General features: G+C 45.4%; 1 protein-coding gene across 1 annotated transcript; it reads left to right on the top strand.

The window, feature by feature from the left end:
- The first annotated feature begins 430 nt into the window (after positions 1–430).
- LOC120990734 (occludin-like) lies at positions 431–22,984 on the top strand. Its single transcript, XM_040419641.1, has 7 exons — positions 431–736; positions 11,461–11,544; positions 13,374–14,043; positions 15,462–15,643; positions 15,937–16,108; positions 21,021–21,071; positions 22,233–22,984. The coding sequence occupies exons 2-7, from the start codon at positions 11,495–11,497 to the stop codon at positions 22,350–22,352; spliced, it is 1,245 nt and encodes a 414-aa protein (XP_040275575.1). The 5' UTR covers positions 431–736; positions 11,461–11,494; the 3' UTR covers positions 22,353–22,984.

Genomic DNA, 22,984 nt, shown 5'->3' with positions numbered 1-22,984 from the left:
ATGGTAGTCTATGGTGCTGCAATGCGACATGCTGCGACAGTCGCAGAAAAATCCATCTCGAATGGATTTTTTGCGACTGTCGCGTCGCAGCGTGACACCATAGACTATCATTATAAAAATTGTCGCGCGACAAATGTCGTCGTGTAGACCTAGCCTAAAGGCGCTGCTTATTGTTAAAAAATATTATTTTTGCCGCAATGCACTAAGGACATTGGTGTCCATCCTTACATTATTTTTCTCAGACCTTCACCTGGCAGCATATGTCAGGTGTGAGTCCTCTGGACACCTGTGGCATATGTGCCTGCAGCTGGATATTAGGGAAAGGTCAGGCCTGAAGAAACCCTCATATCCATACCGTTTCTGGCATAAAACGTGACTCTTTTTTTGCCACAGTTCCCGCTGTACACTCACTGAGCACAGTGCCGCTCAGAAGTCGCCTCACTACAAGGCTCCAGTCACACAGAGCAGGAAGTACACGGCGGGAAGCCGTCCCCGCCGAGACTGAGGGAGCAGCGGGCGAAACCTGTTCCTCCGAGTTTCAGGTGCGTAAACTCCTGGCCTGCCACGCCCTGCTCCCCGGGGTGCGGGGGAGGGGCGGGGGCGGGGCTTGCGGCGAGGCTCCCGCAGTCCCTGTGCCCGGGCAGGACTAGAAGACGCAGCGCTGCTCCTGCTGTGGAAAGTTCCCCAGGCTCTGGTGTTGTGCGGCCATTGTGGAGACCTTCAGCTGCTGATAGAGGTGAGAAGTCTTCTTCTATGGCCTCATGCACACGAACGTTTTTTTTCACGGTCCGCAAAAACAGGGTCCGTAGGTCCGTGATCCGTGACCGTTTTTTCGTCCGTGGGTCTTCCTTGATTTTTGGCGGATCCACGGTCATGAAAAAAAAGTCATTTTGGTGTCCGCCTGGCCGTGCGGAGCCAAACGGATCCGTCCTGAATTACAATGCAAGTCAATGGGGACGGATCCGTTTGACGTTGACACAATATGGTGCCATTTCAAACGGATCCGTCCCCATTGACTTTCAATGTAAAGTCCGGAGTCCCTTTTATACCATCAGATCGGAGTTTTCTCCAATCCGATGGTATATTTTAACTTGAAGCGTCCCCATCACCATGGGAACGCCTCTATGTTAGAATATACTGTCGGATATGAGTTAGATCGTGAAACCTCATTTCCGACAGTATATTCTAACACAGAGGCGTTCCCATGGTGATGGGGACGCTTCTAGTTAGAATATACTACAAACTGTGTACATGACTGCCCCCTGCTGCCTAGCAGCATCCGATCTCTTACAGGGGGCCGTGATCAGCACAATTAACCCCTCAGGTGCCGCACCTGAAGGGGTTAATTGTACTATCATATCCCCCTGTAAGAGATCAGGGCTGCCAGGCAGCAGGGGGCAGACCCCCCCCCCCCCCCCCTCCCCAGTTTGAATATCATTGGTGGCCAGTGCGGCCCCCCCCCCCTTCCTCCATTGTAATAAATCGTTGGTGGCACAGTGTGCGCCCCCCCCCCTTCCTCCCTCTATTGTAATAATTCGTTGGTGGCACAGTGTGGCCCCCCCCCCCCGCCCCCTTCCTCCCTCTATTGTAATAAATCGTTGGTGGCAATCATTGGCCCCCCTCCCTCTATAGCATTAACAACATTGGTGGCCAGTGTGCGGCCTCCCATCTTGCGCCCCCCCCCCCCCCCCCCGATCATTGGTGGCAGCGGGTTACTAGCAATAGTACAAGATTCATACTTACCTGGGAGCTGTGATGTTCGTGTCCGGCCGGGAGCTCCTCCTACTGGTAAGTGACGGTTCATTTAGCAATGCGCCGCACAGACCTGTCACTGTCACTTACCAGTAGGTGGAGCTCCCGGCCGGACACGAACATCGCAGCAGCAGGTAAGTATTAATCTTCTACTATTGTACTATTGCTAAGTAACCATGGCAACGAGGACTGTAGTAGCGTCCTGGTTGCCATGGTTACCGATCGGAGCCCCAGCGATTAAACTGGGACTCCGATCAGAACTCCGCTGCCACCAATGATGATGGGGGGGAGGGGGGGGGGAGATGGGAGGCTGCACACTGGCCACCAACGTTGTTAATGCTATAGAGGGGGGGGGGGGGGCAATGGGGGGCGCACACTGTGCCACCAACGATTTATTACAATAGAGGGAGGAAGGGGGGGGGGGGCGCACACTGTGCCACCAACGAATTATTACAATAGAGGGAGGGGGGGGGTGCCGCACTGGCCACCAATGATATTCAAACTGGGGAGGGGGGGGGGGTCTGCCCCCTGCTGCCTGGCAGCCCTGATCTCTTACAGGGGGATATGATAGTACAATTAACCCTTTCAGGTGCCGCACCTGAAGGGGTTAATTGTGCTGATCACGGCCCCCTGTAAGAGATCGGGTGCTGCCAGGCAGCAGGGGGCAGTCTTGTACACAGTTTGTAGTGTATTCTAACTAGAAGCGTCCCCATCACCATGGGAACGCTTCTGTGTTAGAATATACTGTCGGTTCTGAGTTTTCACGAAGTGAAAACTCAGCTTTGAAAAAGCTTTATGCAGACGGATCTTCGGATCCGTCTGTATAAAAACTAACCTACGGCCACGGATCACGGACACGGATGCCAATCTTGTGTGCATCCGTGTTCTTTCACGGACCCATTGACTTGAATGGGTCCGTGAACCGTTGGCCGTGAAAAAAATAGGACAGGTCATATTTTTTTCACGGCCAGGAAACACGGATCACGGATGCGGCTGCAAAACGGTGCATTTTCCGATTTTTCCACGGACCCATTGAAAGTCAATGGGTCCGCGAAAAAAAACGGAAAACGGCACAACGGCCACGGGTGCACACAACGGTCGTGTGCATGAGGCCTATCTGTGCTTTACAAACACCTGTAGCTACGGTTTGCTTGTGGAACCACAGGTACCAGCATTTCTCCTGCTCATATAGAGTCCCAGGCTGAAGGACTGGGGAAAGAGCTCAATGTCTGTCCCTGTTTGCTTTGTTACATTATATATTTTCCTGTTCGGCACTTATTCACATTGTAGTATTTTTTAGGGCAGTATTTATTTTATTTTTTTAAATAAACCTCTTACCATAGTGTGAACCAGCCGAGGAGACCTTTCTTTTGGGGACGCGTCCTTAGCTTTTCTTAGTTTTGGAGTGGTACAGACGGCCATAGATCCATAAATAAAACGTATTTCATACGGTTATTGATGCGTGTGGCACTCAGCAGGTGCGTATTAGTTACTGTTCACATGTAGCAGTTCTCTGCCTATTACATGCACCCTATATGGCGGCACATGACGTCCCCCTGGTTCTATATCAGGGACCTGTAGATGCAGTCCTCATGTCATATGGAACAGCGCCGCAAAAATTGTGTGTGTGAATTTACACTAAAGCAAAAGGCGATGGCTTATGTTATTTTTTTTTTCTTCCAAGCAGATTCTCATGGGGTAAATCGCCTCGGCGTACAATGGGAGTAGTTGTTTTGTCACGGCAGGGTGTAACAGTATCTGTATCATGATGGCAGCCTCTTTATTCTTTGATGATCTGTCGTTTCCTGAGATATTTGTCTCTTGCCATTCGAGGCTGCCCCTGCCAGAGTGGTGGCCGATCTGCCCGTCACCGAGGGGGAGCCACAGCGCTGTCCTCAGCAGCGAGGACATAAAGTCCTGACAACAGAGGACACGCGTCACCACCACCCTGTCCAAATTTAATCATAAATGCTGGAGAAGATATCCCGGCATACAACACTATATATTTCTGGTAAAATGATGGAAATCCCACAGTCCCCAAGTCAGGGGGGTTTATCAGGTTGGCATCATCACTTGACAGATCCATCTTGGGGCATGTTCACATCGGACCTCAAGGCTCCCCCAAAAATAGTGGACCAAAAAGTCCTGCCTGATGATTTATTTTATTTTTCTCCACTAAAAGCTGACACCTGAATTTAAACCAATTGGACCCCATTATAGTCGTTGTTGGTTTATGTGCTGGGGCCACCACTTCTGTTGCTATCTTTACGCCCATGACGGCATCCTGAGAGAAGCATGCGGGTACTGTCTTGGGCTTACAGAACATCAATCGTCCGCCCTGTCAGCACCCGCTTATTTCTCGCCTGGTGCTGTCATGGGCTCAGGGAAAACGGATTACTGGTAAGTGTAATCCTAGATTTTCGCTGTCCTGTTCCTCTAAAGGAAATAACTAGCGCCCATGTGAACAGAGCCAAAGCTTGAATACATTTTTTATTTTTCTTCGGTTCTTTTGATGGAACAGGTGCTTTCCATTCTCTGAGAAGAGCATTTACCTATTTTCGGAAGTCCTATAGAATTGAAAGGGGAGGACCTGGCATTCGTGGTCACCTATCCATTCCCAGGAGCAAGAGACGGGATCCTGTTCTGGAGATGGAGGTGGTACCCGCGCATTTTGGACATTACATGTGGATATGCCACAGTGTCCAGATGGGACAAATCCTTTAACGCAGATGTGAACCCAACCTAAGGCCTCATGCACACGGCGGTTGCCCGGCCAGTCGCTCCAGAACGGAGGCACGGATGCACTATGAAGTGCTTCCGTGGTGTTTCTGTCCGTACCTCTGCACCGCAAAAAAATAGAACATGTTTTGTTTTTGCGGTGCGGACGGATCACGGACCCATTCAAGTTGACCACAAATTGCGTAATCAACCAGCGATTGAGCACAAGCTCTTCATTGAGCTCCATGCTCTTGTAAGCTTTCCTTGGCAACACTGAAGGGGTGAGGATGGGCCAGATACTGTCCTTGGAAAAGTTTGCCAACCAGGCAAACTTTTACAGTAGATAGTAACAATCTCCTGTCAGCCTGCCTAAAGATACTTGGCATCAGGACAGGTGAAGATATCTCGGGTGGCTTACCGTGCTGGGCAAGAATTATATGCTGCTTTCCTAATCCCGAGACTGTGTGTAGGAACTGAAAGAGATGTTCCTTGGGGGCTATATCTGTTTTCGAAGGCTCTCTCATGGTAAAGCCTCATTCACACGTCAGTGTTTCACGGACGTGTGCTGTTCGTGTTCTCCACGGTTAGAACACGTCCCTATTCATTTTAATGTGTGTATTCACACATCAGTGTTTTAGCGTGGTCCGTGGGTCCTTGGCATTATGGGAAGGAAAGTCTACCCTCAGTCTTACTCCATATGTAACACCAGCACGGTTGTCTCCGTATCTCTGCAGGTTCTGGCTACATTACTTTGTGTAAAGCAACTGGATGTCTTTTTATGTTATAGGTCTTAGGACCTCTTGTCTAAAAGCCGTGACCACATCATACCTGGTCACCATCTATCTTGAGACAGCTTACTTTTTCTGCAGATAGTCATTTTCCAATTGTTTTCAAGCTTGGGGGAGGGGTATAAGAACGCTGTCCCATATGGATTTCAACAGGCCTGGTGGTAGGTGGTCTTCTGCGTTTTCTGTTCGTGTCTTCTCTTGCATGGAATGTTAGTTATTTTGCTATAATGACAAATAAGACTTGTTTGGGGTCTTTCATTGTTCTATATCTTGTCTGTCTTTAGATGTAAGGCTTATGCACGCAATCTTATTTTCTGTCTGTGTCCGTTCCATATTTTTGTGGCCCGTATATCAAACCATTTACTTCAATGGGACCGCAAAAAAACGGAAATCACTGTGTCCATATGGCCGTTCCACAGAAAAGTAAAGCCTGTCCTATTATTGTCTGCATTACGGACAAGGATAGGACTGTTCTATTAGGGGCCGGCCTTTCCCTTCCGCAAAATGTAGAATGCCGTTAAATGGATGTCTATTGATTTAAATAGGCGCCTTGTAATGCTGCATTTCCCCGTCTTCCCTGATGAGCTGATTGAAGCAGATTTTCCTCAATTGTTTTGTTACCACTGACCTAGTGATCATCTAGTGGGACGCACTGTCTATGGCCCAGGCGGTCCTGCTCCTCTGCCAGTAGCCATTGCTGTTCAGATGATCACTGTTATCACCTGGATTGCTCAATACACAGTGGCTCAGACTGGACCTTGAACTTAATGTCCCTTGGTGACAAAACAACTAAATCTCTGTAGAAACTGTTCCCAACTTGCAATAAGTAAATAGGAGATTTTATGGCCCCATGAAAGTTTGTCATGTGTAGCTACTGGGTTTTATTTTCAACTTGCAAAGTTTAGAAAAACTTGCAAACACTTGCCAAAAGGGGAGAGAGAGGCTGTCCGAATAAAACTACGACATGTCCGACATTTATTCCAGCAGCCTCTCGCCGTGCGCTGCCATGCCTCCGCCGGAAATCCACACCGCCCCCATTATAGTCAATTGGGACGGAGCGGCAGTGCACACGGTTGCTAGCGGCAGGATGGATCCGACAGGCTGTTCACCCGACGGAACAGCCTGCTGGAGGTCCGTGCTGCTAGTGTGAAAGTAGCCTTACGGGGAAATTTCCCGGTGGGCCGGTGCCCAGGGGGCTGCCTGAGCCCTTCTCACAACCAGCCAATAGAAGCTTTTGGGGGTGTATTTTGTGATTGACTGTAGTATTTGGCTCTGTTGGGGTGGTATAATGTGCGACAATATGGTATTGCTGGCCCTGCCTGCCCTCAATTTGGACCAGACTGCAAAACGGGGCCACTTTTATTATTTTTTCAAGGTCCACTTTAAGTTCACCGTCCGCCCCATACAGAGATTCTGCGTTTCTCCAGTTTGAGATCTTACAATAAGGCTGTCCATGTAAAATTCCATAGTTGGCAGCCAAGTATATAAATTCCTTTGGTTAGTAATCACCTTGATCTCATGGTTGTGTATGGAAGAGATGAGGGCTTATCACGGTGAGCTGGTTGACTTAATACAGCCTGGTACATGATTAAAAATGTACTAATAAATTATTTTAACTTTTTTGCTTTTTCTTGGCTAATGTTAACTTACATGAACAATGTGTCGGCCTGAAAAGCATTTGATGTCAGGAAGCTCCCTGCAAGGAGGCCTCTCCGTCTTCCTCCAAGTATAATGCTCTCTTGGCTTGTACGGTCATGACTCTGATCACAGCAGGATTCTTGGTGTGTTCCTTTAGCAAAACAGGGTAGAAGAATTTCACATTTGCTTCTCCATGAAACTATTTATAGGTCTATTGTCTAAGAGATGACCAGGAGGAGGTTTCTAAACACCTGTATGTGTTCCAACCATAACGGCCATGTTTCATATTAATCTGTATTAAAGGTGTATGCCCTTCACATACAATGGGGGCATATTGCTAGGATATGCCCCCATTGTCTGATAGAAGTGGGACCCGCACCTACAAGGAGAACAGAGCGGGGAGAGCTGTAGCTGGAGGACCCCAGTTTTCCCGGGGTCCTTCCACCACCAAGCGCTGCTCCCATGCAAATGAATGGGAGCTCACCGCTCACGCGCGGCCCCTGCTCCCATTAAATTCTATAGGGCAGACGGAAATAGCTGAGCCAGTGCTTGGCTATTTTTCAGCGGCCCCCATAGAAATGAATAGAGGGCGGCTGCGCATGCGCAGTGCAGCCTCCATTCATTTCCCCCGCTCCGTTCTCGTTGTAGGTGCGGGTCCCAGAGGTTGGACTCGCACCTATCAGACAATGGGGGCATATGCTAGCGATATGCCCCCATTGTCTGAGATGGCAAAACCCCTTTAAGGTTTTCTACATAGTTATGTTGTTAGATCTGACTATTTGAGGAGAAGAATGTTTGCTGTACATGCTTGGTCCTCTTTACATCCGGCCCTCATTGAGCACCTTTCACGCACCAATAAAGCTGTGCAGACTCGTATGTACTTAGCCCAGTGCGTATACAGACGTCCTGCCAATTCAGAGAGGTTGTTAAAGGGATTCTGTCTTTTGGATTTTAGTGACAGAGCTTTTAACATCATCACATCAGTCTGCTCGTTTTGTATTAAAATATACTAGTATTACTACCCAAAGTGATGTCCTTTGTCTAGAAAATTGCTTTTATTAATATGGTAATTACCTGAGTAAGATGCCCAAAGGGCTGTCCCTCAGGCCATTGGTGCCCAGACGTGCCCCTTCTCCTGGAGCCCAGCACCGCCCCACTGCTAATTTATTCACTCCTCATTGCCGGCTGGCGCATGTGCAGTGCGTCCTGTGAGGCCGATTCCAGGCACTGACATGTGTATCCACGGCGCATGCATGAGCTTATGGCTGAGCGAACGCATTCCGTGGATACACATGTCAGCACCTGGAATCGGCCTCACAGGACGCAGCTGGAGACTGTTAATATGACTTGTACCAGGGAATTGTCTTTCTTATCCTGTTAAACTGGAAAGTGTTTGTTGTTTGTCCCACGGAAAATACAATTTCCACAGTTCTGGCCCAGTGGTTCTAATGCTGTTGTGGAAAAGTAGGATTGACCCTTGATTCATGTCGCGTCTGTAAGGACACGCGCAATCTGCGTGAAAATGTTAATGGAGCCAGTATAGTAGAAATTGGGTTGACAGCCATCTCTGGTTTAGTCCTCATGCACACGACCGCAGTTTCTGTCTCATTTCTTTGTGGCTCTGATGTGGACCCATTCATTTTAATGGGGTCGGATAAGATGCAGGCAGCACACCGTGTGCTTTCCGCATCAGTTTGTCTGTTCCGCTGCCCCGCAAAACAGAACATATCTAGAATAGGCATTTTTAACTCGTTCTAGGTAGGCGATTTTTCCAAGCGTTTGGGTGATTTATTTTTCTGAGTTTTTTTCGCTCTATGGCCCAATTTAATTAGGGACCCTCTGATATATGCTTTATGAGCTTGCCATAAGACAAATGTGTCCATAACGGACCCTTCGTTGAACTGGAAGTACTCTTTCAGGCCTATACGGAGTTCCTCAACATACTTGGAGTTATTGAATCGGAGCGTATTGTTCCTCCATATAGGAGCTCTTTGGGATTGGTAAAGTTTGTTCAAGGTAATGGTAACGGGGGCATGATCAGAGCGCTGAACGAGTCCGATATTTGAAGAGAGGGTGTGTAGCAGAGTAGTGTGGTCAACCAAAAACATATCTATACGGGAATACGATAAATGAGGCGGTGAGAAGGAGGTATAATCCCTCTCCTGACTGTGTTGAGCTCTCCAGACATTAATAAGGCTTTTTCAATGTAAGAATAAAGCAATTCCCCTGTCAGATTTATGTGTTGGGGATGTAGAGTCAAGGGATGGGTCTAATACGGAGTTAATAGAATAGGTATTTTTAACAGAGGGCAGGATGTACGGATCCACAAAATGGCGAAAGAGGCACTTTTCACAGTGTCTATTTAAAACCAACGAATATACATTATTTCCTTAATACAAGGCCGTGACCAAGGTCCCGGGTGGACCGAAACGTTGGCCCTGAATTCATGTATTGACTGAGTTACAAAGTTGGTGTTGGCAAATAATAATTAAATATATACTATTGTGCAAATTTTTGAGTGTGCCGTGGATATAATTTTTCCTATATACTGGCTTGACGGCCCCTTCGCTGAGCACCTCTATTTGGATTCAATTCCTCTTTGGCGGTGGTGCCATTCAATGTAGATTTATTATTTAAAACCACTGACGGTGAATGTCCCATTAAAGTGGTACACATCAAAGGGTGGTCAGCAAGTGAGCAGTTTGTTCATGAAGTTACAGATCTGTCATGGTGCCCTTGTCAACCACTGAAATTGCATACAATGGGTATGTAAGCAAGGGAGCCATAGAAGAAGGTGGCCTGGTCTGAATCGCATTCTTTTAAATCACATAGATAGTGGGAGGAGTGTGTTTACCTGGGGAAGAGATTCCACCAGGATGCATTATGAGAAGAAGGCACATTGGTGGAGGTGGTGGGATGCTTTAGGAAACATTGGGTCCTGGCAGGACATGTACCACCTACCCAAGCATTGCACTAGCCAAGTTACCCCCCTTCATGGCAGCAGTATTCCCTAATGGGTGGGGGTGTCTTTCTGCAGAATAATGTGTCCTGTCACACTACAAAAATCTTTCAGGAGTATTTTGAGGAACGTGACAAAAAAGTTCAAGGAGTTGACTTGGTCTCCAGATCCCCCTAATCTCAATATGATCTGTTTGATGTGCTGGAAAAACAAGTCTGATCCATGGAGGATCCTCCTGGCAACTTAGACGGCTTAGGCTTCGTTCACATCACCGTTCAGCCTTTCCGTTCTTCTGCTCCATTTAGGAGCAGGAGAACGGAAAGTATGGAGAAGGCACATAACTGAGCCGAACAGAGCCTAAGGACCCCATAGACTATAATAGGGTCCGTTATGTTTCCGCTCAGAAGATGATTTTGGAGCGGAGACAAAAGTTCTGCATGCAGGACTTTTGTCTCCGCTTCAAAATCATCTTCTGAGCGGAAACATAACGGACCCCATTATAGTCTATGGGGTCCTAAGGGCTCCGTTTGGTTCAGTTATGTGCCTTCCCCCTCCTTTCCGTTCTCCTGCTCCTAAACGGAGCAGGAGAACGGAAAGGCTGAACGGTGATGTGAACGAAACCTTAGTGTCTCCTGCCAGGTACAGCAGAACACCTGCAAACTTTATGTTTGTTGAACGTAGAGATCTACCGGTATATTATTTGTATTGTATGTTCTACATATCCTGGGGCTTGCTGGTAATTTTAGTGTTTTTTGTTAGTTGTTAAACCTCGTGAAACTAACTTTAATTTGGAAAATTTAAAATAGGTTATTGTTCCGACCGGAATCTGAATGTACAGTGTAATTTTGGAGAGGTAGTCATTTCCAAGTCACGAGGAGCTTATACTTATTACGGTACTTGGCACAATGGCAGTGCTGTGTGCTCACGACAATTGTTCGACTTTTGACTGGTTCGGGGGGTGATTTATTTCTAAATAGTATGCTGCAATGACTCTGTATAGTAAGTCTATTGTTGGCCATATACTGAATGTCATTAGACCTCTTCAGATCTTGGTTCAGATAATAATCTATTGCATTTTTGCTGTTTTAGATCATTGAGCCTCATAAAAAGAGTGTATGCATAATATCCTGTAGGTTGAGTACAACCTGTATGGTTACTCGGTGAGTTTATGGTAGGTTGGGATGAGCAGTAATCTCTCTACTTAGACTGTAGCGCAGCATTACCACTGTAATATAAATGTTTTTGTAAAATCGCATTACAACAGCCAAACCATGTATTTTTCTTCATGTGGCTATCTATGCCTCCAGAATGGCTTGTGGGGTCCATCCATCGAGTGAGCGATTTCCATTGCACAGATTAGCCCTGAAACCACAGTATGCAAAGGAGGGAAAACTAGTTGTCATTTTTGGTTGAATCTTTGCCTTATTGGTTCTAGACGCATAGAAGGCCACAAAAAAAGGAATGATTTACATTGTTCTACCCCCTATCCTGGGGTAAGATATAAACCTCTTGCATTTAGGGATTTGAGATGACCTCTATGTATCTTCCTGATCATTTGGTTATACGTTGTCACTTACTATTGTTATTAATTCTTTCTGAACTCAGGTTCCATCTGTGACCAACCTCCCTGCTTGCCGAAATGTCTTCCAGACCGCTTGAAAGTCCGCCACCTTATCGGCCAGATGAGTAGTATGTATCAACTTTGCTTTTTTGCACCAAGTAAACATTTGATAAGTAATACAAATTGAATCTGGGAAACGGCCTATTGTTCAGTGAGTAAGTGATAAGAGTGCGGCCATGCAAATGTAGTTGTCTTTAGTCCTAGATCTTGCCCTTGTATTAGTAGGTCTGGGAGTGCAGTGCTTGGGGTATTTTTTATTTTTTATTTTTCTGCTCAAACTAAGGGCAGCATAAACTAGTGATGGATCCCCCTTAGCAAAATGCTGGGTCACTTTATTTAATTCGTCCAGCACTGGAGTCCGCTCAATATACCGCATGAGCCAATAAGTCCTGACATTCATGAGCTCTCTGCTTTCCGCATCATAACTGACTTACATATTTCCGGAGCTGTTCATTACAAGATTTTAGAAAAAGGTGCTATTACTAGTTTATGCTGCTATTAGGCCACCTGCACGTTGTAGCAGAATATGTGTGGTTTTTCCTTGTGGATTCCCATGCAGAAAAACCGCAGCATGTTACAGTACCAGCAAAGTGTATGAGATTACACAAAATCTGATATACACTTTGCAGATTTTTTCCATGCGGTAATTGACCTGCATTGCGGATTTCAAAATCTTCAGAATGTCTATGCTTGCGTTTTTAGCTGCGGATTTCACCCTTTTCAATGGAAGCGTGAGATCTGCAGCAAAACCGCATCAACAAACTTATTTTCTTTCTGTGTCCGTTCTTGTGTTTTTTGTTTGTTTTTTGGGACCGTATATGGAACCATTAATTTCAATGTCCGCAAAAAAAAGGAAGGTACTCAGTGTGCATTCCGTTTCCGTATTTCCATTCTGCAAAAAAATAGAACATGTCCTATTATTGTCCGCATTACAGACATGGATACTACTGTTCTATTAGGGGACAGCTGTTCCGTTCCGCAAAATATGGAATTGCACACAGACGTCATCCGTATTTTTTTGTGGATCCGTTTTTTACGGACCGCAAAATGCATACGGTCGTGTGCATGAGGCCTTAGTCTAATGCAGGCATCCTCAAACTGCGGCCCTCCAGCCGTTGTAAAACTACAACTCATACAATGCCCTGCTATAGGCTGATACCTGTAGGCTGTTCGGGCATGCTGGGAGTTGTAGTTTTGCAACAGCTGGAGGGCCGCAGTTTGAGGATGCCTGGTCTAAGGGCTCATGCACACATTTAACGATCCATCGTTTTAGCCGACCGATGACAGACCATTGTTGTTTAAAAAGTCGTGTTCAATATTTTCATTGGATAGGATTTACTTTCAAAAGTTTGAAAGATCTTTCTTTGAAATGACATTCTCAGAAAGATATTTCCTCCATCGCCTGGTTTCATTGAACATGTATGGTCAGTTTGAAGGTCTGTAACGGCCAGTATGGCAGTGTCTGTGAAATGAACGTTCACCAGATGATTGTCAGCCATTTTTACCTTTTGTAGTTTGTAGATCCATTGCACCTCAACAAGATACGGTTTCGTTTTTAAACCTCCTCAGCTCATGACGTTCTCGGGTTTCTTTCAGCGGTCCTTTTGTCTCATTTGCCATGTCAGCCATGGTGCACTGGAGAACACAATGGTTTTTGGTCCACTGATGACTTATTTATTAGCCAGCAGAGGTTTATACGGGGATTGAGATGTTTTCTGTGACCGTTAGTAAATGATTCCAGCATGTAGTGATCAAAATGATGTAGAGAAGTAAAGGAAAAATGTTGTCAAGCGATGCATTCATATAGAGGAGCATTGTGCTCCAGATGTCACAGATGAGGGAAGAAGCTAATGATTCAGTGTTCTCTTGTTCTAACCCAGTGTTCATATTCTTGCAGCAAACCATCCATTTATGCCCCCAGTCAAGACGTGTACGGAGGGAGGCCGCCCTCACAGCCTGCCTACTCGTATTATCCAGAGGATGAAGTCCAGCACTTCTACAAATGGAGTTCTCCACCAGGAGTCATCAAGCTCATGTCCATCCTCATTGTTGTCATGTGTGTGGGAATCTTTGCATGTGTAGCTTCCACATTACCATGGGACTTGGATATCACTGGACAGTCTATGGGATATGGTTTTGGAGGAGGGGGGTATTCTGGTTCCGGTGCATACAATGGCTATGGTTTTGGAGGATCTCAGATGGGCATGGGCTTTGCTTATGGAGGGAACTACACCGATCCCCGTGCTGCCAAAGGGTTCATCCTTGCCATGGCTGCGTTTTGCTTTATATGTGGTATGGTAATCTTCGTAATGACTGTAACCAGGTCAGGCACTGCTACCACTAGAAAATTCTACTTGATTGTCATCATCGTCAGCGGAATCATGGGGGGATTGGTCTTTATTGCATCAATTGTCTATACCATTGGAGTAAATCCTGTAGCCCAAGCATCTGGATCAGCCTTCTACACACAGATCGTATCCATCTGCAACCAGTTTTACGCCCCTGCCACAACTGGAATGTTTGTTAACCAGTATCTCTACCACTACTGTGTCGTGGAACCACAAGAGGTAAGAATCTGTGCCTTTATACGACGTGTGGCCATGACACCCATGTCATGGCCACAACATCACTCCAGTCTTCTGTAATATACAGTCCCATGTAAAACAGCATCATTTCCCTCCCTCCAGTCTTCTCTGCTGTCTGCTTCTACAACTCCCAGCTAGACGAGTACTAGGACAACAGGCAGCTCTTTATCTTTACCATCTATAGTGGATGTCATACTAAATACATATAAGTATTTATTGGCATTTACCTGGTGTCATTAAGACCAGTGTTGCTCGTAACAGGTTGTCACTTGCTTCCGCAAAAGTAACTGCACCATACTCCTGGCTCCATGGCCCCTGCACCAACTTGTACACGGTATAAAGGAGAGTTCACATCGCCGTTATTTTTCCATTCTTCTGATCCGTCAGAGCCATTTCAGTCTAAGATCTGTTTTTATACTGTTCTCTACAACCATCACAGGATGACTAAGTGCGGTCTCCCGGCTCTCACCCCCACAATGCTTTCCCCTAGTGCAACCCTAGTGCCGTACATTAAAGATTATTTTCTATGGCAGCAACTATTCAACCAACTTGCACTGGAAATGCGCACACACACACAGTTTTTAGTACCGTTGTAATATCCACTTCGTACTATTGTAGACGGAGATCTTCCTTTTGCAGTTTTCTTTTTACTTCTGATTACAGCGTTTGTACTACAGAGCTGGTGAGTGACTGATGATACAGCAGATCTTCCAATTGTTCTGCATTCCCAGGATGTTCTGTCTAATTACTCAGTGATGTACGCGCTGATTGAAACGATATTCAAGCAAGGCTAATTTTGTTCTGTAGAAATTTAGGAACTTTATATATTTTTTTTTTTTGTTACTTTCCTGCCTATCCAGATTTCAGGCACTGTTTTGCACCCATTGACTGAGTAGGGCAGGTTTACTCATCCTGTCCGATTCTTTTGGTGCTTCAGTCTGACACTTGCAGGGACACACTCCCAGTTGGACCTACATTGGAAATTGCTGGCGGTTCTCTCATAACTTCTAGCAGGAATACTAAAGGAATGGCACCACATAGTCATAAGAATAGAAACTCCTGAATTATTACACGGAGGATGCAAGTTGTTGCTAAAACAGACATGTCAGTAGAGGTGTCAGGTTCTCTTTAAGAATCCCAACCCCATGGCTATCGTACACATACGCCATTAGTTTGCACCAGCTAATTCATGCTAAACTTGCAACAACCATCATGAGTGTTTTCACTTTTTTGTCATGCACGTCGCAGAACAAGATTAAAACGGCGAACTCCTTTAATATAGATAAATGTGACCTGTGATTTACAATGCCTGCGTCCCTGTGTAGCCTGCATCTTATTACCGGAAATGTGAAAACTACAAGAAAAGGCAAAGTCTAAAAAAAAAATTTTTCTCTTTCTAGGCTATTGCCATTGTCATGGGGTTCCTGATCGTTGTGGCATTTGCCATTATCATATTCTTTGCCGTAAAAACGAGGAGGAAGATCAACGAGTTTGGGAAGTCGAACATTTTATGGAAGAAAAATCATTTTGATGAACAGGGAGATCCAAACGTGGAGGAGTGGGTAAGAGCAGAGCAGTGCTGGTCTTGAATTTTTTTTATACATATGCAAATTAACGTGGGATGAGTCAAGGACAGGACTCATCTCAGGTTAATTTGCATATCTATCAAATGTTTTTTTTTACACAATAAAAGCACACAGAGCTATGGGGACTGGGTATTGTGGATGTGCTAGCGGCCATCTAGCAACCCATGTCCTCAGCTCTATACACACAATCCCGGTGACAGGTTCCCTTTAACTTTACTGTAATTACATTGAATCGTGTTGTGTCCTATATACTACATGTATAAGTGTTTTTTTTTCTTCTTTTTAATAGGAAATACCAAGCAATAAAATCGGATGATGAGCGAGATCGATATAAAGCTGTGTTTAATGACCAGTATTCGGAGTACAAAGAACTATCGGCTGAGGTGCAGGCAGTATTGAAAAAGTTCAGTGAACTGGATGCAGTGATGAGAAAGTTACCCAGAAACCCAGGCAACGAATATGTGAGTGTAATATACTGTTTCCGCTATATCTGTTTTTCACTTAGGGCCCATTTACATTGGTCGATATGCAGGAAATGAACGATCATTGCCTGCTTGTGTTCCACAACTCGACCACCTCCACCCTGACAGATCCCTAAATTTATCAATGGAGCCTGTCGGGCGACTAATCTGGTGCTGTGTTGTGGCTTCTGTTCTAGACTGAGCCTAAGAACTAGGTTTCTGTGGATTTTACTTAATCCAGACCACAATATGTTGGCGTAGATCAGGGATGGCCAACCTGCGGCTCTCCAGCTGTTGTAAAACTACAACTCCCACCATTCCCATCTGTAGGCTGATAGCTGTAGGCAGTCGGAGCATGCTGGGAGTTGTAGTTTTACAATAGCTGGAGAGCCACAGGTTGGCCATCCCTGGCGTAGATGAAGCCTGGAGCACATTGGTTTTTAAAGTGTTAATTAAATAGTCTCCCCCCCCCCCCCCCCCCCCCCTTCCAGGGGATGATGTTATCAGTGATGATGGAAACATTTGCAGAAACCTTTATTGATCCCAGCTAGTTCCCTAGCGTTCTGAGCCGCTCTGCTAAACCCAGGAGGACTGTTATGACCTATCCTAAATTTTGTGGAAGAATTAAAGGGATTCTCCAGGCTTGCACCCAAAATGCCTCTTTCAACTTACCTGTGGCGAGAAGACATTTTGAGCAGAACTTAGGGTACTTTGACACTGGTGTTTTGGTTTCCGTTTGTGAGATCCGTTCAGGGCTCTCACAAGCGTCCAAAACGGATCAGTTTTGCCCTAATGCATTCTGAATGGAAAAGGATCCGCTCAGAATGCATCAGTTTGCTTCCGTTCGACCTCCATTCCGCTTTGGAGGCGGACACCAAAACGCTGCTTGCAGCGTTTTGGTGTCCGCCTGACGATGCGGAGGCAAACGGATCCGTCCTGATACACAATGTAAGTCAATGGGGACGGATCCGTTTTCACTGACACAATATGGCACAATAGAAAACGGATCCGTCCCCCATTGACTTTCAACGGATCCGTTTTGGCTATGTTACAGATAATACAAACGGATCCATTCTGAACGGATGCATGCGGCTATATTATCTGAACGGAAGCGTTTGTGCAGATCCATGACGGATCCGCACCAAACGCGAGTGTGAAAGTAGCCTTACCCTTCCGTCGCTCTCCTGATCACATGACCACCTACCTGACTGTGTGCTTCTCTGACCTGGTTACCAGATGTGCTCCTCTTTCTTCCTGCTCAGCTGCATAATGTAGGTGTAGCTGAACAGGAAGAAAGGATCATTTCCGATTGTGATGTTGGAGCTCACAGTCAGGTGGCTGGTCATGTTAACCCCAGCAAGGAGTGAAGGAAAGGCAAGTATTGCTCAAAGGGTCTTCTTTCCGCAGGTTGGCTGAAAGTCATTTTAAATACAGACCCAGAGAACCCCTTTAATTAAGATAGACCCTAGACTTCAATATTAAGTCCAGGCTTCAAAATAACTACGGACCCCAAACCCCATACTGAATTAATGCAGAGCACACAAATGAATAAATCCAGACCCCTCACTTTAAGCGTCAGAAACACTCACTCTGCCCCAAAAATAGGTATGGACAGGGAAACCTTAGGAGTAGTCCCATCACCTGATTGGTAGCCTGGGCCTCATTCAAGTTTTCAGGCCTCATTCCACTCAGCAGCATATAACGAGCAGGCAGCGGTGATTAATGTACTTCCACACTGTGCCTGCCCTGACCTCCTGTCCCTGTGACACTTGAGACTTTGTGTGTTCCTTTGGTTTGGCTGCCATGCAATCAGAGAGAGTGGACTGTTGGAAGAAATGGTCACTGGGTCCATTCACACGTCCGCAAAATGGGTCCGCATCCGTTCCGCAATTTTGCAGAACAGGTGCAGACCCATTAATTTTTAATGGGGCCGGAATGTGCTGTCCGCATCAGCATTTGCGAATCCGCACTTCCAGATCCACACTTCCATTCTGCAAAAAAAATAGAACATGTCCTATTCTTATCCGCAATTGCAGACAAGAGAAGGCATTTTCTATGAGAGTGCCAGCGATGTGTGGTCCGCAAAATGCGGAACGCACATTGCCAGTGTCCGTGTTTTGCGGATCCGCAAAACACATACAGACTTGTGAATGGACCCTAAGGGGGCTCCATACATATAGATCAACCCAGTGGCTTCAGAAGAAGATGATGCAGTGTGGCTTTGCAAGCACTGTACTGTCTGATGGCCAGTTCTGATACTCTCCTTCATGTTTGTCATACAGTTATTACAGTGGGTGGATATTTTCTGGCTATTATATGCTACTAGTGGCACCGTGCCTAGTGATTCTTTACTATAATGAGCCTCCTAAGAAAACTGAGCAGAGCTGACAAGTGGGGCGGACTGAGAACTTAGGTCCCTTTCACACGAGCGAGTTTTCTGCGCGGGTGCAATGCGTGACGTGAACGCATAGCATCCGCACTGAATCCTGACCAATTCATTTCTATGGTGCTTTGTACATGAGCGTTGTTTTTCACACATCAGTTCTGCGTTGCGTGAAAATCGCAGCATGTTCTATATTCTGCGTTTTTCACGCAGCCCTGGCCCCATAGAAGTGAATGGGGCTGCGTGAAAAACGCATTGCATCCGCAAGCAAGTGCGGGTGCAATGCGTTTTTCACTGATTGTTGCTAAGAGATGTTGTTTGTAAACATTCAGTTTTTTATCACGCGCCTGAAAAACGCATCAAAACGCATTGCACCCGCGCGGAAAAAACTGAACAACTAAACGCAACCGCAGACAAAACTGACGGAACTTGCTTGCAAAATAGTGCGAGTTTCACTGAACGCACTCTGAACGCATCCGGCTCCAATCCGCAACGGCCGTGTGAAACCAGCCTTAGTGTCCCTGTAACCCTGTAAAAAAAAAATATATATATAATTTTTTTTTTTTTTTTAAGTATCCTCATGTTGTAGGCTGGTCCAAACTGAAAAAAGGTGTATACAATACAATTGGGCAGGGCCAACAGAAGTAGGGGGGGGGGGGGGGGGCGCAATACTATAGTGCAGCACAAAATACCGCCCCAACAGAACCAAATACCACAGTGCAGCACAAAATACTGCAGCGGCCCTGCTGCAGTATTCATCTGTATCACCATTTAAAGGACTTGAATTCAGGAGGTCAGATTATTATGTACCTGGGGGCGGTGTGAGGAGGGCTTGGGTGGCCCCTTGGGTATTAGCTTATTAGGAAATTTTACTGTAGGAATTTCGCCCCTGCTGACAGGAGATGAAGTGGTACAGCTCTTTTCTAGCGTCTGCCACTTTGTTCTAGAGATCAACAGGGGTCACAGGAGTCGGACCCTCTCCGGTAGGACTTTAGTGGCACGTCCTAGCCATGCCTTCAATGACTATGCAATATATAAAAGTCCATTCTGTAGACGGGAGTCTGCATACTGTAGTATGTAATGTTTCAGTTCCAAAATAGTAAGCAAGGCCGCCTATGAGTGATTCAGAGTGAGTGATCATTGGAGGGTTGAATATTTTTGGCATGATGATTAATGTAGTTCCCTGGAGCGTAATACTGTAATAATGAACACTGCATGCTAATAAATATGGCTCACCATGCAAAACAATAAATACATCTAGGACCAGCCACACTGGTATGTGTCTACAGGTTTCTACATCCCCCTACCAAGTGCTGGGTAGGCATAATTCACCGGCCAGGCTCCCTATCAGAAGGCCATCAGTACTAACCCAATGCAGTGTAACATGTATTCTCTCAGTACAGTCATTTTCGAACAATAGTTTAATAACCTATACAACAAACACTAATTCTGTACTGCATTCAGGGTTTTCAAGTTTCCAGATGTTTGTCATATGCGACAATAGGTAAGGTGTATTCGGTACACATCAGTGGGAGTATGATGGCATAACATGTTCTTTCCCAGGGCTGGATAACGCCTAATTGTCGTTTCTACTAATAACTTCTGTTTCCGAGCTCCACCTATTTCTCTGCAATCATTCTGATGCTGGTTGCTGGGACAGGATTTCATAGTTGAAGGAAAGTCGTGTACAATTCACGTCTTTAACATATGAATCCAGAAAATACTAGCAGGATCAGACGCCTTGATACGGCAAGGATCCTTGACCAAGATGCCCAAGGATTCATTGTCTGTATGAGTCCGTGGGTCACTTGCAGACCAGATTTCCTGTTTTCAATCATGATTTATTTTACTTATATAGCGCTGACATATTCAGCAGCGCTTTACAGACATCATAATCACTCATTGTCCACGATGGAGCTCACAATCTAATCCAGAAAATAGCAGTCGGCACTCCGTCCATGTGAATGGCGTGGTGCACGTGCCGGCGTCCCATAGATCCGCATAGAAGAGAAGACCAGCACTAACTGTATAGATGCGCTTATATTTTTATGGTCACATAGATATGTATAGCTGTGACGCGTTTCGGCTTCAAACATGTTTGCAGAAGGCTCATGCTTGTGCCGAAACGCGTCACAGCTATACATATCTATGTGACAATAAAAATATAAGCGCATCTATACAGTGAGTGGCGGTCTTCTCTTCTATGCTAATCTATCCTCACTATCAGTAAGTGTGGGAGGAAACCGGAGTACCCGGAAGAAACCCACGCAAACACAGAGAGAAGGTATAAACATCACCTAGATGTTCTTGTTTGGTTTCGAACCTAAGACCCCAGCGCTGCAAGGCACCAGTGCTAAGTACTGAGCCACCGTGCTGCCACTATGTAATATATAACATATCGACCATCTTTCCTGTTATGTGGCAGCTTTTATATTTTTATAGTGTATGAGAATCCGTACGATATTTCATTATCTGTGTGTATGAGGAGTGGTATACTAAAGTGAAATATCGTTTTCCTTAATTTTTCAGGAATATGAACGGATTTCAAAGGTTTTGCAGGAATATCAAAGGAAGAAGAATGTGAGTATACTGAGCGGACACTGAAGTGTTTGCTCACTCATCTTTCAAACTGAATGTAAAGTGAACACTCATCTTTCAGCCACTTTAACCATTTGCTGATTATGCAGTTTGCTAATAAATATTTTAGATTATTCCATTAATGTAGCTGGGTTGTTATTGTGGTGGTTTGTGCCCGCCACCACCACTCCTTCAGGTGGGACAGCTGCCATATTGCTCTCCTGCTCCGTGTTTCTGGTGGTATGGACCTGCCGCTGTCCCTCCACCCCTGCCTGGCAGGCCCAATTGCCAGAGTAGCGGCGAGTAGCTAAAAAGGGTTGAGCCACGAAAAATATTCTACATTTTTCAAACCAGCACCTGGATCTGAATACTTTTTGTAATTGCATTGGATTAAAAATTTTATGTAGTCATTGAGCTATTCAATAAAATGTATCTGTTGTGCGCCACCTGCTGTTTGTTCTTTTCCTTATTTCTTGTCCACCTCACTGAGGCAGTCACACATGCTCAGTTTAAATGAAACGGGAAAGAACAGCAGCAGACAGGGCACATCCCCTGAGCCGACATCCTGAAAAGACTCTAGTAGAGCAATGAATGGGGGACATCTCTGCATCCATGTGAGACACAGGGCTAGTTCTAGCTTTGTTAGAAAGAGATTTTCATTAGATATAATATTTGATTTTAATTTTTTACAAAATTTATGGCAAAGTCCCTTTAAGGCACCTTCCTCCTAAATGTATCGAGGCCTGTACAGACCTCTATTCTATGTGCATGGTCAGATTAAATGTAGCATTCTCCATAATGTATACATCATAGGGGCCACCACACTCTGTATAGTATTGTATGGAATATACCGGTAATAGTTAAAAAAACAACAACATAGAAATGTAGGGTGGGGCGAAATAATGTATACAGTGCATCTCTACTGTCCTTGGATATTTGTCTTTTTTGACAAAATCACGCTGTTATTACAACACTGTGTTGTCTAGTATCTCCACCTAAAATGAACTTTGTGCACCCGGCCTGTTTTATTGCTGGGCGGGTCTAATTGACCTTTATACATGCGAGTTATTGTGTCCCAACCTACCCGGGCTGAATGTGTCCTTTCCTAACCAATTATGTGAAACTCAAGCTCATTAACTTTTTGTTTTTTTCTTCCTCTAATAGGATCCAACATTTTTGGAGAAGAAGGAACGCTGCGAGTACTTAAAGAACAAGCTTTCTCACATCAAGCAGAGAATTCAGGAGTATGACAAAGTCATGACCTGGAATGATGGACTTAATTAGTTCTTGGAGGATTTATTTCTGTAACTAGTGGTACTATTTCATAGGCGCTGTTCACATCTACCTTGTGGCTTCTGTTGATAATGAAAGCCATAATGTAGTGCTGATAACAAAGGTGCCCGACAGTCCCTGTTGATTTATAATGGGGGTCCATCAGGTTCTGCATACACCACTATTTTTCTGTCTAATCTGAAGCAGTTTGCACTTGGGGCTATGGACAGCCTCAGATATGACCAGTGCCTTAAGGTGTCCATTGTCCTTAGATATCCATCAGCTGAACACTCAGACGACAGCATTTTCTCCCAACCCCCCCATCCCCATTCACATGCATGGACAGTTTAGCTGTGCATTCTTGTGTTGTCTTTGGGAATGAGGGTAATAAGATGCAGCTAGATTATTCTGGTGGTGTCTTATCTTTCTTGAGATCAGGCATATTGAAACTCAACATGCCCATTTCTTCTCCCCCCCCCCCCTCCAAATGGCTGCCATCAGGGGAGAGTTTGGGCACCCCCATACACTTAGACATTTGGCCGGTACTGCTGAACATGGCGGGATGGGCCAACATTCATCTGATATGTATAGCCACCTTTACTCTCACAATCGGGCGGTTATCCAGGAACAGATAATGATGACCT

The sequence above is a fragment of the Bufo bufo genome, chromosome 2, assembly GCF_905171765.1.
Source record: "Bufo bufo chromosome 2, aBufBuf1.1, whole genome shotgun sequence".
Taxonomy (NCBI): Eukaryota; Metazoa; Chordata; class Amphibia; order Anura; family Bufonidae; genus Bufo; species Bufo bufo.
The sequence above is the reverse complement of the archived record's forward strand: the minus strand, read 5'-3'. Positions and strand labels throughout refer to the sequence as shown.